At 42.2% G+C, this 14,318-nt stretch overlaps 1 protein-coding gene across 10 annotated transcripts in view; it reads left to right on the top strand.

Annotated features, from left to right (window-relative positions):
* Nucleotides 1-14,318, top strand: part of LOC139548213 (eukaryotic translation initiation factor 4 gamma 1-like) — a 79,998-nt gene that overhangs the window by 34,708 nt on the left and 30,972 nt on the right. For 8 of the 10 annotated variants that reach the window (XM_071357730.1, XM_071357731.1, XM_071357737.1 and 5 more), the window contains one exon: nucleotides 12,120-12,259. In XM_071357730.1, the coding sequence (XP_071213831.1) occupies nucleotides 12,120-12,259 (140 nt within the window). The remainder of the gene's footprint in view (nucleotides 1-12,119; nucleotides 12,260-14,318) is intronic. The other 2 variants (XM_071357735.1, XM_071357732.1) reach the window with 1 other exon arrangement.

The following is a 14,318-nucleotide window of genomic DNA, read 5'->3' as shown; positions in this document are numbered from 1 at the left end:
AAAATATGGTGTTAAGAGATAGATGGGAGGAATTGAATGGACCTGAAGGGTGGGGCTAATAACACAATAAAAATGTAAAACATACAGGGTCTGTAAAATGTATATAGGTTCAGACATTTTGTGAAATAGCACAGTTACAAATAGAAATCAAACTGGATGGACATCAGAAATGTTGGAATGCCAGGACTAAAATTCTAATAAAATAAAACTATTGTAAAATAGATTGTGCCTGTAAAATGTGTATAAACTGAAGATAGAAGCCTTATTGTTTATTAGTTTACTCAAATTGGGGGAGGGGTGGTAAGGTTTGCGGGGAATAATAAAGGTATATTCTAAGAAAAGTGTTTGTGTATATATGTGTTTCTGTGTATATGTATGAATGTTTGTGTGTGTACGTGTGGAGAGAGCCAGAGAGAGAGACTCCCAAAAATATCTGGGGGATTGGAAATGATGTAGACAATTACATTGATGGAAGCAACAATCTATCAGCAATATTAAAGCTGATCCACCCCCTGAGAAAATAAAAGATAACAGCACTTAGTTGACCGGGGCAGTTCTAGCAGGGTAGAAATTTGTCGAATTGACTTGTTGGAAAGGTGGCATCCTATGACGGTGCCATGTTGAAAGTCACTGAGCTCTTCATTAAGGCCATTCTACTGCCAATGTTTGTCTCTGGAGATTGCATGGCAGTGTGCTTGATTTTATACACCTCTAAGCAACGGGTGTGGCTGGAAAAAGCCGAATCCACTCATTTGAAGGGGTGTCCACATACTTTGTGTATATTAGTTGGCCGTACTGTATGTAAAGACCACAGCCCAAGTTGTAAATCTGCAGTGGGGCTATTGAGACTTGCTTCACTCTGCTTTAGGTATGATCATCTCCCTAGAAAATGTGTGCATGGCCTGTTCTTTTTTTAGGATGTCGTATGGTTGTTGCATCTTTATCAGCCACGTCGTAAGGTTGTCATGGTGTGTGTGTCACTCTTTTTTCCAGAAGTCACATGTCCTGAGGTCAGTCTGACACACAACCCTCTTCTTCACTTGTCATATGACAAGGAGACGAGAACTTGGTTTCAGCAACACACACACTAGAGCCCTGATGAGACAGCAACATATTTTCTTTTTTTATTTAACAAGACTTAATTCGTGAGAAAATTGGGGGGAAATACAGTTGGCTTCTGCTTGCATCTTTCAGTGTGAATACGATAAGTGTTTGTTTGGGCCCTCTTTTGGTGAACTAGTAGGTTTACTCTGTTTCGTCAATACACCCTCCTGGAGGTGGAACCAGGCATGGTTTGTGTCTGCCATATTTTTCCACAGCTAAGGTGTAGTCTTTAGAGGTCGACCAGTTAATCGGAATGGACGATTAATTAGGGCTGATTTCATAACAACCGGTAAAAGGTGTTTGCCGATAAAAATAAATATATATATTTTTTAACTTTATTGAGAAAAACACATTATTATTTTCTATGACGGCCTAGGAACGGTGGGTTAACTGCCTTGTTCAGGGGCAGAACGACAGATTTTTACCTTGTCAGCTCGGGGATTCGTTTTTGCAACCTTCCGGGTTACTAGTCCAACGCTCTAACCCACCTGCCTCTCATTGCACTCCACGAGGAGCCTGCGTGGCAGGCTGACTACCTGTTACGCGATGGCAGCAAGAAGCTAAAGGTAAGTTGCTAGCTAGCATTAAACTTATCTTATAAAAAAACAATCAATCTTAACATAATCACTAGTTAACTACACATGGTTGATGATATTACTAGTTTATATAATCGATGCAGTGCCTGTTCATTTCTCATTGAGTCACAGCCTACTTCGACAAACGGGTGATGATTTAACAAGCACATTTGCGAAAAAAGCACTGTCGTTGCACCAATGTACCTAACCATAAACATCCATGCCTTTCTTTAAAATCAATACACAAGTATATATTTTTAAACCTGCATATTTAGTTATTATTGCCTGCTAACATGAATTTCTTATAACTAGGGAAATTGGAACTTCTCTTGCGTTCCGTGCAGTTTGGGCCGCCTGGCTCATTGCGAATTGTGTGAAGTCCATTTATTCCTAACAAAGGCCGTAATTAATTTGCCAGAATTGTACATAATTATGACATAACATTGAAGGTTATACAATGTAACAGCAATATTTAGACTTAGGGATGCCACCCGTTAGATAAAATACGGAACGGTTCCGTATTTCACTGAAAGAATAAACGTTTTGTTTTCGAGATGATAGTTTCCGGATTCGACCATTTTAATGACCTAAGGCACGTATTTCTGTGTGTTATTATGTTATAATTAAGTCTATGATTTGATAGAGCAGTCTGACTGAGCGATGGTAGGCACCAGCAGGCTCGCAAGCATTCATTCAAACAGCACTTTCGTGCGTTTGCCAGCAGCTCTTCGCAATGCTTCAAGCATTGCACTGTTTATGACTTCAAGCCTATCAACTCCCGAGATTAGGCTGGTGTAACCGATGTGAAATGGCTAGCTAGTTAGCGGGGTGCGCGCTAATAGCGTTTCAATCGGTGACGTCACTTGCTCGGAGACTTGGAGTAGTTGTTCCCCTTGCCCTGCAAGGGCTGCGGCTTTTGTGGAGCGATGGGTTATGCTGCTTCGAGGGTGGCTGTTGTCGATGTGTTCCTGGTTGGAGCGAGGAGAGGGACAGAAGCTATACTGTTACACTGGCAATACTAAAGTGCCTATAAGAACATCCAATAGTCAAAGGTATATGAAATACAAATCGTATAGACAGAAATAGTCCTATAATAACTACAACCTAAAACTTCTTACCTGGGAATATTGAAGACTCATGTTAAAAGGAACCACCAGCTTTCATATGTTCTCATGTTCTGAGCAAGGAACTTAAACGTTAGCTTTCTTACATGGCACATATTGCACTTTTACTTTCTTCTCCAACACCTTGTTTTTGCATTATTTAAACCAAATTGAACATGTTTCATTATTTATTTGAGGCTAAATAGATTTTATTTATGTATTATATTAAGTTAAAATAAGTGTTCATTCAGTATTGTTGTAATTGTCATTATTACAAATACATTTTTCAATCGTCTGATTAATCGGCATCGGCTTTTTTGGGTCCTCCAATAATCGGTATCGGCGTTGAAAAATCATAATCGGTCGACCTCTAGTAGTCGTGACAGGAGTATCAATCAACTGAGTACCACAGTGGAAAACTGGCATAAGCAGCACATTCTGTGGAGCCATAGAATACATGCCATATACCTCCGATCCATTAGGTGGTACTGGCAACATGATCACGGCTCATGGCCAGGCGAAAAACAGTTTCCTCCTACCCTCTCAGGCTTTGTGGTGATGGGATACGGGTGGGAGGGGGTTATTTTTAGCCCACATTTGAGTGATTTACTAACCCCCCCACCTACGTCCTGGGCTCTGACCTAGCTGGAAGCCCAGATCACTTCCATTTAAAAAAAACGACGTGTCTCTCTATTCTCTCTCTCTCATGGTGTACGGCTCTCTCCTCTGCATCTCCACACTGCTGACCCCGGGAGACTTGGGCTACTTGTTGAGAGAGAAATAGGGAAGGAGAGGGGGGTGAAACAGAGAGAGGTCAAATGACAGAGGAGAGTAGTAAAGACTCTTAAGCAGTTGAGGGAATAACTCAGCTGTAGACAGGAGAGGAGGAGGACTTCAGAGACGATACCCTCTTCTCCCCCTTGTGTTCTCCTCTCTCTCACACTCTCGGGATGCCATTGAGATTGGGGAACTGTGCCTCTAGGATGAGCTCCCAGCAGGCTGAGGGTAACTATGTGATGCGGTCTGGTTACACCGTCTCCTTTAACCCCACTCGCTCTCCACCCTGTTCCCCATTCCCTCCCTCTCGTCGTGACTCATATTTCAAATTCTTATTTACTGGGAGGGGAACTCTCCAAGAAAGTCCTGTTCCCTTTGCTTTCTCTTTTTGTGCATGTTCCCCCTCTCCCTCCCTCCCTCTCAGTGCTCGGTGTGGGTTTTGACTAAATTTAGGCGGTGCTCTTCCTGGTCAACAATGCGAGTTAGACTGAAATGTGTGCTATTCACAGAGGCCACTTCCGCAAGTTTTTTTTCTGTGAGAGAAGAGGGGGATGTGTGAGTTTGAGAGAGTGGGAGGAGACTGGTTCATACTGTAGCTGACGGCCTTGGAAGTTCATGTCTGGAAAGAACTAGGAAAGCCAGGTCTGGAAAGACCAGGTAATACTAATGAATTATGGAGTCATGTACAGTGAGGGAAAAAAGTATTTGATCCCCTGCTAATTTTGTAAGTTTGCCCACTGACAAAAAATGATCCGTCTCTAATTTTAATGGTAGGTTTATTTGAACAGTGAGAGACAGAATAACAACAAAAAAATCCAGAAAAACGCATGTCAAAAATTTTATAAATTGATTTGCATTTTACTGAGGGAAATAAGTATTTGACCCCTCTGCAAAACATGACTTAGTACTTGGTGGCAAAACCCTTGTTGGCAATCACAGAGGTCAGACGTTTCTTGTAGTTGGCCACCAGGTTTGCACACATCTCAGGAGGGATTTTGTCCCACTCCTCTTTGCAGATCTTCTCCAAGTCATTAAGGTTTCGAGGCTGACGTTTGGCAACTCGAACCTTCAGCTCCCTCCATATGGGATTAAGGTCTGGAGACTGGCTAGGCCACTCCAGGACCTTAATGTGCTTCTTCTTGAGCCACTCCTTTGTTGCCTTGGCCGTGTGTTCTGGGTCATTGTCATGCTGGAATACCCATCCACGACCCATTTTCAATGTCCTGGCTGAGGGAAAGAGGATCTCGCCCAAGATTTGACGGTACATGGCCCCGTCCATCGTCCCTTTGATGCGGTGAAGTTGTCCTGTCCCTTTAGCAGAAAAACACCCCCAAAGCATAATGTTTCCACCTCCATGTTTGACGATGGGGATGGTGTTCTTGGGGTCATAGGCAGCATTCCTCCTCCTCCAAACACGGCGAGTTGAGTTGATGCCAAAGAGCTCCATTTTGGTCTCATCTGACCACAACACTTTCACCCAGTTGTCCTCTGAATCATTCAGATGTTCATTGGCAAACTTCAGACGGGCATGTATATGTGCTTTCTTGAGCAGGGGGACCTTGCGGGCACTGCAGGATTTCAGTCCTTCACGGCGTAGTGTGTTACCAATTGTTTTCTTGGTGACTATGGTCCCAGCTGCCTTGAGATCATTGACAAGATCCTCCCGTGTAGTTCTGGGCTGATTCCTCACCGTTCTCATGATCATTGCAGCTCCACAAGGTGAGATCTTGCATGGAGCCCCAGGCCGAGGCAGATTGACAGTTCTTTTGTGTTTCTTCCATTTGCGAATAATCGCACCAACTGTTGTCACCTTCTCACCAAGCTGCTTGGCAATGGTCTTGTAGCCCATTCCAGCCTTGTGTAGGTCTACAATCTTGTCCCTGACATCCTTGGAGAGCTCTTTGGTCTTGGCCATGGTGAAGAGTTTGGAATCTGATTGATTGCTTTTGTGGACAGGTGTCTTTTATACAGGTAACAAGCTGAGATTAGGAGCACTCCCTTTAAGAGTGTGCTCCTAATCTCAGCTCGTTACCTGTATAAAAGACACCTGGGAGCCAGAAATCTTTCTGATTGAGAGGGGGCCAAATACTTATTTCCCTCATTAAAATGCAAATCAATTTATAACATTTTTGACATGTGTTTTTCAGGATTTTTTTTGTTGTTATTCTGTCTCTCACTGTTCAAATAAACCTACCATTAAAATTATAGATTGATCATTTCTTTGTCAGTGGGCAAACGTACAAAATCAGCAGGGGATCAAATACTTTTTTCCCTCACTGTATTTCTGAAGATGGAGTGTTGGAATTTGGGATCTCTGTGTGAATGTGGAAAAGACTAGAGAGGGGTGGGGCAAGGATTGCTAGTGGGCAGGCAACTCGAGGAGGGAGTGCTGTCATGGTCCTATGGCCTTCCTTAATTGCTTCTGGTCCAGGATCAACCCCTAGCCCATACTCCCTAGGCACTTAACATATAGGTCTGAAGATGGCTAAAAATTGCTCTCTGATAGGCTTGGTAGCATTTTAGCTGTATTGCTTGATGCCAATACATTCCTCTCAAATCTACCCTAGATGCCTAGGGCCTAAGATTTGTCTGTGGACTGTTTTGTTAGACTTCAGTGCGGCTTTTGACATTATCGATCATAGTCTGCTGCTGGAAAAAAGTTGTATCTCTTTACACTCCCTGCTATATTGAGGATAAAGCGTTACCGGTCTAACAGAACACAGAGGGTGTTCTTTAATGGAAGCCTCTCCAACATAATCCAGGTAGAATCAGGAATTCCCCAGGGCAGCTGTCTAGACCCCTTAATTTTTCGATCATTACTAACGACATGCCACTGGCTTTGAGTAAAGCCAGTGTGTCTATGTATGCGAATGACTCAACACTATACATGTCAGCTACTACAGCGACTGAAATGATTGCAACACTTAACAAAAAGCTGCAGTTAGTTTCAGAGTGGGTGGTAAGGAATAATAATAAATTATGTGGAAATTGAGCAAGTTGAGGTGACTAAACTGCTTGGAGTAACCCTGGAGTGTAAACTGTCATGGTCAAAACACATTGATACAACAGTAGCTAAGATGGGGAGAAATCTGTCTATAAAGCGCTACTCTACCTTCTTAACAGCACTATCAACAAGGCAGGTCCTACTGGCCCTAGTTTTGTCGCACCTGGACTGCTGTTCAGTCCTGTAGTCAGGTGCCACAAAAAGAGACTTAGGAAAATTGCAATTGGCTCAGAACAGGGCAGCACGGCTGGCCTTTGGATGTACACAGAGAGCTAATATTAATAATATGCATGTCAGTCTCTCCTGGCTCAAAGTGGAAGAGAGATTGACTTCATCACTATTTGTATTTATGAAAAGTATTGACATGTTCAATGCACCGAGCTGTCTGTCTGAACTACTGGCACACACATCGGACAACCATGCATACCCCACAAGAGGTCTCTTCACAGTCCCCAAGTCCAGAATGGACTATGGGAGGCGCACAGTACTACATAGAGCCATGACTACATGGAAATCTAGTCCACATCAAGTAACTGATGCAAGCAGTAAAATTAGATTTTAAAAAACGGTAACAATACACCTTATGGAACAGTGGGGACTGAAGCAACACAAACATAGGCACAGACACATGCATATACACACGATAACATGCGCTATACACACACTTACACATGGATTTTTAATCAACCAATACATTTGACTTTGGTAAAAAACTATCTAACTACATAACATAATGGTAATAATTGTATTTGAATGGCAAATCTCTTGATAAACGGGGTATCTGAAGGTGTCATAGGCCTACTCCAGATGCAGGTGAATGCATATTCAAGTGTGTGTATGCATTGAGTTATTGTTTTGGCTGATCAGTGGAGTCTATAGTGCTACAGATAACAATCTGTTTGCCTTCCATTTGGGACTTACGGTGCCTTCAGAAAGTATTCATACCCCTTGACTTATTCCACATTTTGTTGTTACAGCCTGAATTCAAAATAGATTTCTCACCCATCTACACACAATACCCCATAATGACAAAGTGAAAACATGTTTTTGGAAATGTATTGAAAATAAAATACTGAAATATCTAATTTACGTAAATATTCGTCAATACTTTGTAGAAGCACCTTTGGCAGAGATTACAGCTGTGAGTCTTTCTGGATAAGTTTGTAAGAGCTTTCCACACCTGGATTGTGCAACATTTGGTCATTATTTTCTAAATTCTTCAAGCTCTGTCAATTTGGTTGTTGATCGTTGCAAGACAACCATTTTTAGGTCTTGCCATATATTTAAGTCAAGTGTATCTCAGCCACTCGGGAACTTTCACTGTCTTCTCCAGTGTAGATTTGGCCTTGTGTTTTAGGTTATTGTCCTGCTGAAAGGTGAATTCATCTCCCAGTGTCTGATGGAAAGCAGACTGAAAAAGGTTTTCCTCTAGAATTTTGCCTTTGCTTAGCTCCATTCTGTTCTCTTTTTATCCTGAAAAACTCCTGATTACAAGCATACCCATAACATGATGCAGCCACTATTATGCTGGAAAATATGGAGAGTGGTTTTCAGTAATGTGTTCTATTGGATTTGCCCCAAACATAACACTTTGTTCAGGACAAAAAGTTGCTAACCTTGTTGCTAACAGGATGCATGTTTTTGGAATATTTTTAGAGGCATTCCTTTCCACTTTTTTGTCAATTAAGATAGTATTGTGGAGTAACTACAGTGTTGATCCATCCTCAGTTTTCTATCACAGCCATTAAACTCTGTAACTGTTTTAAAGTCACCATTGGCCTCCTGGTGAAATCCCTGGGCGGTTTCCTTCCTCTCCGGCTACTGAGGTAGGAAGGACGCCTGTATCTTTGTAGTGACTGGGTGTATTGATACACCATCCAAAGTGTGATCAACATGCTCAAAGGGATGTTCAATGTATCATATTTTCATTTTTATCCATCTACTAATAGGTGTCCTTCTTTGTGGTTGAATCTGTGTTTGAAATGTACTGCTCGACTGAGGGACCGTACAATTTTCTCTATGCGTGGGGTACAGAGATGAGGTAGTCATTCAAAAAGTCATGTTAAGCACTATGCAACTTATTATTTAACTTGTTAAGCAAACGTTTACTTCTGAACTTATTTAGGCTTGCCATAACAAAGGGGGTGAATACTTAAAAAAAAAAAAAAATATATATATATATAAACCTTTATTTAACTAGGCAAGTCAGTTAAGAACAAATTCTTATTTACAATGATGGCCAAACCCGGACGATTATGGGCCAATTGTGCGCCGCCATATGGGACTCCCAATCACGGCCGGGTGTGATACGAACCAGAGACTGTAGTGACACCTCTTGCACTGAGATGCAGTGCCTTAGACCGCTGCGCCACTCCGTAGCCTGACTTCTTATTGATTCAAACAATTTCAGCTTTACATTTTTTCTTAATTTGTAAAAAAAAAAAACTAAATTCCACTAACATGGGATATTGTGTTTAGGCCAGTGTAAAAAAATATCTACATTTTATCAATTTTAAATTGAGGGTGTAACACAACAAAATGTGTAAAAAGTTAAAGGGTGTAAATACTTTCTGAAGGCACTGTATATTAGCCTACTGATCAACAACATTTGCATAGAAGCATCACTCCAGCATTTCATGCCTGTATGGGAGGACATCATATAGGCTCTGCTGTTAGTTTGAGAATATAAAATAACATCTACAGTGCCTTTGGAAAGTATTCAGACCCCTTGACTTTATCCACATTTTATGTTACAGGCTTACTCTAAAATGGATTACATGTTTTTTTCCCCCCTCATCCATCTACACACAATACCCCACAATGACAAAGCAAAAACTGTTTTTTAGAAATGTTTTAACAAAAAAAAAAAAAAAAAAATCACATTTCACATTAGTATTCAGACCCTTTACTCAGTACTTTGTTGAAGCACCTTTGGCAGCGATTACAGCATATAATCTTTTTGGGTATGACGCTACAAACTTGGCACACCTGTGTTTGGGGGCTTACTCTCATTCTTCTCTGCAGATCCTCTCAAGCTCTGTCAGGTTGGATGGGGAGCATCGCTGCACAGCTATTTTCAGATCTCTCCAGAGATGTTCGATCGGGTTCAAGTCCGTGCACTGGTTGGGCCACTCAAGGACATTGAGTCTTGTCCTGAAGCCACTCCTGTGTTGCCTTGCTGTGTGCTTAGGGTCGTTGTCCTGTTGGAAGGTGAACCTTCGTCCCAGTCTGAGGTACTGAGCGCTCTGGAGCAGGTTTTCATCAAGGATTTCTCTGTACTTTACTCTGTTCATCTTTCCCTCAATCCTGACTAGTCACCCAGTCTCTGCCGCTGAAAAACATCCCCACGTCATAATGCTGCCACCACCATGCTTCACCATAGGGATGGTGCCAGGTTACCTCTAGACGTGACACTTGGTCACTCTTCAGGCCAAATAGTTCAATCTTGGTTTCATCAGACCAGAGAATCTTGTTTCTCATGGTCTGAGAGTCTTTAGGTGCATTTTAGCAAACTCCAAGCGGGCTGTCGTGCCTTTTACTGAGGAGTGGTTGGCCGCTCTACCATAAAGGCCTGATTGGTGGAGTGCTGCAGAGATGGTTGTACTTCTGGAATGTTCTCCCATCTCCACAGAGGAACTCTGGAGCTCTGTCAGAGTGACCATCGGGTTCTTGGTCAACTCCCTGACCAAGGCCCTTCTCCCCTGATTGCTCAGTTTGACTGGGCGGACAGCGCTAGGAAGAGTCTTGGTGGTTCCAAACTTATCAATTTAAGAATGGAGGCCACTCTGTTCTTGGGGAACTTCAATGCTGCAGAATTCTTTTGGTAGCCTTCCCCAGATGTGTCTCGACACAATCCTGTCTCCTGCTATACGGACAATTCCTTTGACCTCATGGCTTGGTTTTTGCTCTGACATGTACTGGCAACTGTGGGACCTTATATAGACAGGTGTGTGCCTTTCCAAATCATGTCCAATCAATTTAATTTACCACCGGTGGACTCCAATCAAGTTGTAGAAACATGTCAAGGATGATCAATGGAAACAGGATGCACCTGAGCTCAATTTCGAGTCTAATAGCAAAGGGTCTGAATACTTATGTAAATAAAGTTATTTTGGTTTTATTTTTAACTTAGCAAACACTTCTAAAAACCTGTTTTTTGCTTTGTCATCATGGGGCATTGTGTGTAAATGTTTTATTTAATCCATTTTAGAATAAGGCTGTAACAAAATGTGGAAAAGTCAAGGGATCTGAATACTTTCCGAAGGCACTGTATTCAAAGCAGCATTTGGTTTTCGCCAGGCATAATGGGACCCATGTCGTCCAAAATGTTGACTCAGGTTTGCCAAAAAGCATCATGAAGACTCTTGAAAGAATGTTCTATGGACAGATGTTTTAAAAGTGTAACTTTTTGGATGACATGGGTCCCATTTATACCTGGCGAGAACCAAACACTGCATTCCACAATCGTGTGACAATTTAGGAATGCTTTGCTGCCACAGGACCTGGACGACTTTCTTTAGTAGAAGGAACCATGAATTCTTCTGTGTCAGAGAATTCTACAGGAGAATATCAGGCGCTCCGTCTGTGATCTGAAGGTCATGCAGCAAGACAATGATCGAAAACAAACAATAAAGCCTACATGAAAATGGCTAAAAAGCAACAAATTAGAAGTTTTGGAATGGCCTAGTCTAGACCTAATCCCTATTGAGATGTTGTGGCAGGACTTGAAACGAGCCGTTCATGCTTCAAAACTCCCAAATATCGCTGAGTTAATGCAGGTCTGCATGCAAGAGTGGGCCAAAATTCCTCCACAGCAATGTGAGAGACAAATCAACAACTACAGCAAGCATTTGGTTGCAGTCATTGCAACTAAAGGTGGCACCACCAGTTATTGGGTTTAAGGGGGTAATTACTTTTTCACTCGGGGGCATTGGGTGTTGCGTAACTTTGTACATGAAATAAATTAAATTAGAAGGTAATTGTTTGTTCACTCAGGTGCCCTTTATCTAATATTAAGTTTTGGTTGAAGATCTGATAACACTCAGTATCATAAATATAAAAAAGTAGAGAAAATTAGAAAGGGGATAAGAACTTTTCACAGCACTGTATGTGAAGATGGTGCTTTTCTCTGTTTTGTAGTAAAAAACATAGCGGAAGATAAGTGTTTCGAATGCCTATTCACAATTGGTAAAAATCACACGAAGCACACCCATGTCGTCATTGGAAACACTTATCTTCCGCTATCTTTTTTACTACAAAACAAAAACATATTTTCTCATATGTTGGGGTGGTGCTGGAGATGATGAATATAAAGTAGAAAAATTGTGATGTTTCCTTTTAATTCTGAAAATACTCCGACAATCTGCCGCAGCTGGTGAATTAGTACGGAGAATGTTTTTAAGTGCTTCTCATAGTGGTTAGTACTGCAGCTGTTCTCACAACACATATGCTTGACACCAAACTTTGGCGTTTTGCTGGTGATTTCCAAAAGTGCTGACATTCATAACTACTTGCGTAACTAAGTTTGTGGGACAACTCTCTCTGTCTTGTCCACAGCAGGGGCATACTACCCGGCCCAACAGCAGTACACGTCCTCAGTGCCGGCTGCTCCGGTCATCATGAACCCTCCCCCCCAGCAGCAGCAACTACCTCCACAGCAACAGATCCACCCCAAAAGGGAGCGCAAACAGGTACAGGTAAACTCATCGTCCCACCTCTACTGTTATACACCACACACAGTTAAACTCATCACCCCACCTCTACTGTTTCATTTTGTGGGTTTATTTAGCAGATAGGATAGTAGAGAAAAGACAGGAGAGATGGGAGGAGCACAAGGTCAGTGAGTTGGATTGGAACCCACAGGGCCAGCGGCACTAACTGCTGGACCGCAGGCCAGCCCACGTAGCACCTCCTAGATCAGACAATCAGGTAGACAATCGGGTATCCTGATCCCAGAATGGACAAGTAACACAACTGGAAACAACCACCAAGAAACATTAGGGGTCTGATGTTATACAGACAGTGTTCCCCCTCATGCAGAGCAGGGTTTGAATACTTCAGTGATTCTCATGTTTTAAAGGAAGATAAGGACTGTGCTAATAAAGCGTGTGAATATAAAAATAAATAAAAAGTATAGTTTGTCAGCAAGGTGTATCCAACACTGATTCCTTTCCCCATCATCCACTGTGAAGGTACACAGTGCAGTTTTGGTCTACAAAACTGGTCTACTGTGTTTTCCTGTCTGGCCGGATGTGACATAACACGTTGCCATGGTAACGAGAGGACTTGTGTGATAAACACTGTGCTGTGGGGTAGTGTTGCATTCTGTCTAGGGAGGATTCTAGATGGGTCTACTCCTCATGATTTACGTTTGGGTCAGTCATTGATTTGAAATGGATAACTTTTTACGTGATGAACTATACTACTAAACTGCTGTGTGACTGAAGCATGTTCTTTAGGGCTGTAGTACTAGTGTGCCTCTGCTGGTGGCATCTGCTGGTCTGGATTCATCAGGTATGTATATTAGTGATGGGGAGGGGGGAAATGATAGTTACATATCACAATATTATTTTGGACTAATATTATATCAATACTTTGACTCAAAGTATCAATTTGTATAACATATATATTTTTTACAAATTTGCTAGGTAGCGTCAGCTAGCGCTAGTCGGCTGTATCTGCCAAAACTCCGGTATTTTTCATCATATAGCTTGCCCTTATTTTTAAATAGTGAGCCAACATGTTTTCAGCAATTTTCTCTTGTCTCTGTGCAGCAGGCATACACTGAGTGTACAAAACATTAGGAACACCTTCCTAATATTGAGTTGCCCCCAATTTTACCCCCAACAGCCTACAATTTGTCGGGGCATGGACTACAAGGTGTCAAAAGCATTTCACAGGGATGCTGGCCCATTGTTGACTCCAATGTTTCCCACAGTTGTCAAGTTGGATGCATGTCCTTTGGGTGGTGGACCATTCTTGATACACACAGGAAACTGTTGTGTGGAAAAACTCCATCAGCATTGCAGTTCTTGACACACACAAACCGTTGTGCCTGGCACCTACAATCATATCCCGTTCAAAGGCACTTAAATCTTTTATCCGAATGGCACACACAAACAATCCATGTCTCGATAGTCTCAAGGCTTAAAAATTATTCTTTAACCTGTCTCCTCCCCTTCACCTACACTGATTGAAGTGGATTTAACAAGTGACATCAATAAGGGATCATAGCTTTCACCTGGTCACTCTGTCACTCAGTGTATATTGAGTCTCCAGTGTATCTGTGCTCTGTACGGTGGACTAGTCTGATCTAGTCTCCAGTGTACCTGTGCTCTGTATGGTACGATGGGCCTGGCTGCTTTATCACTGGCAGTGGGAGCATGCTGTCGTAGCTGGGGTGGACTTTGGCCAGCCAAGCGGCCTCATCCCACGCTGCTGAAGGTTCTTCAAGAGAGGCCCCCTGAGCTTCCAGTCCCACTATCTGTCATACTATCCAGGTCTGTGCCCAAACAATACGGGCTTCTACTTTTAAAAATCCTCTTTTCTAGAAACAAGTCTCTCACTGTTGCTGCTTGTTATAGACCCCCTTCAGCCTCCAGCTGTGCCCTGGACACCATATGTGAATTGATCGCCCCCCATCTATCTTCAGAGTTCGTACTGTTAGGTGGCATAAACTAGGACATTCTTAACACCCTGACCATCCTACAATCTAAGATAGATTCCCTCAATCTCACACAAATTATCAAGGAACCT

Source organism: Salvelinus alpinus, chromosome 21 (genome assembly GCF_045679555.1).
Source record: "Salvelinus alpinus chromosome 21, SLU_Salpinus.1, whole genome shotgun sequence".
Taxonomy (NCBI): Eukaryota; Metazoa; Chordata; class Actinopteri; order Salmoniformes; family Salmonidae; genus Salvelinus; species Salvelinus alpinus.
This window is presented reverse-complemented; position numbering and strand designations above follow the sequence as displayed.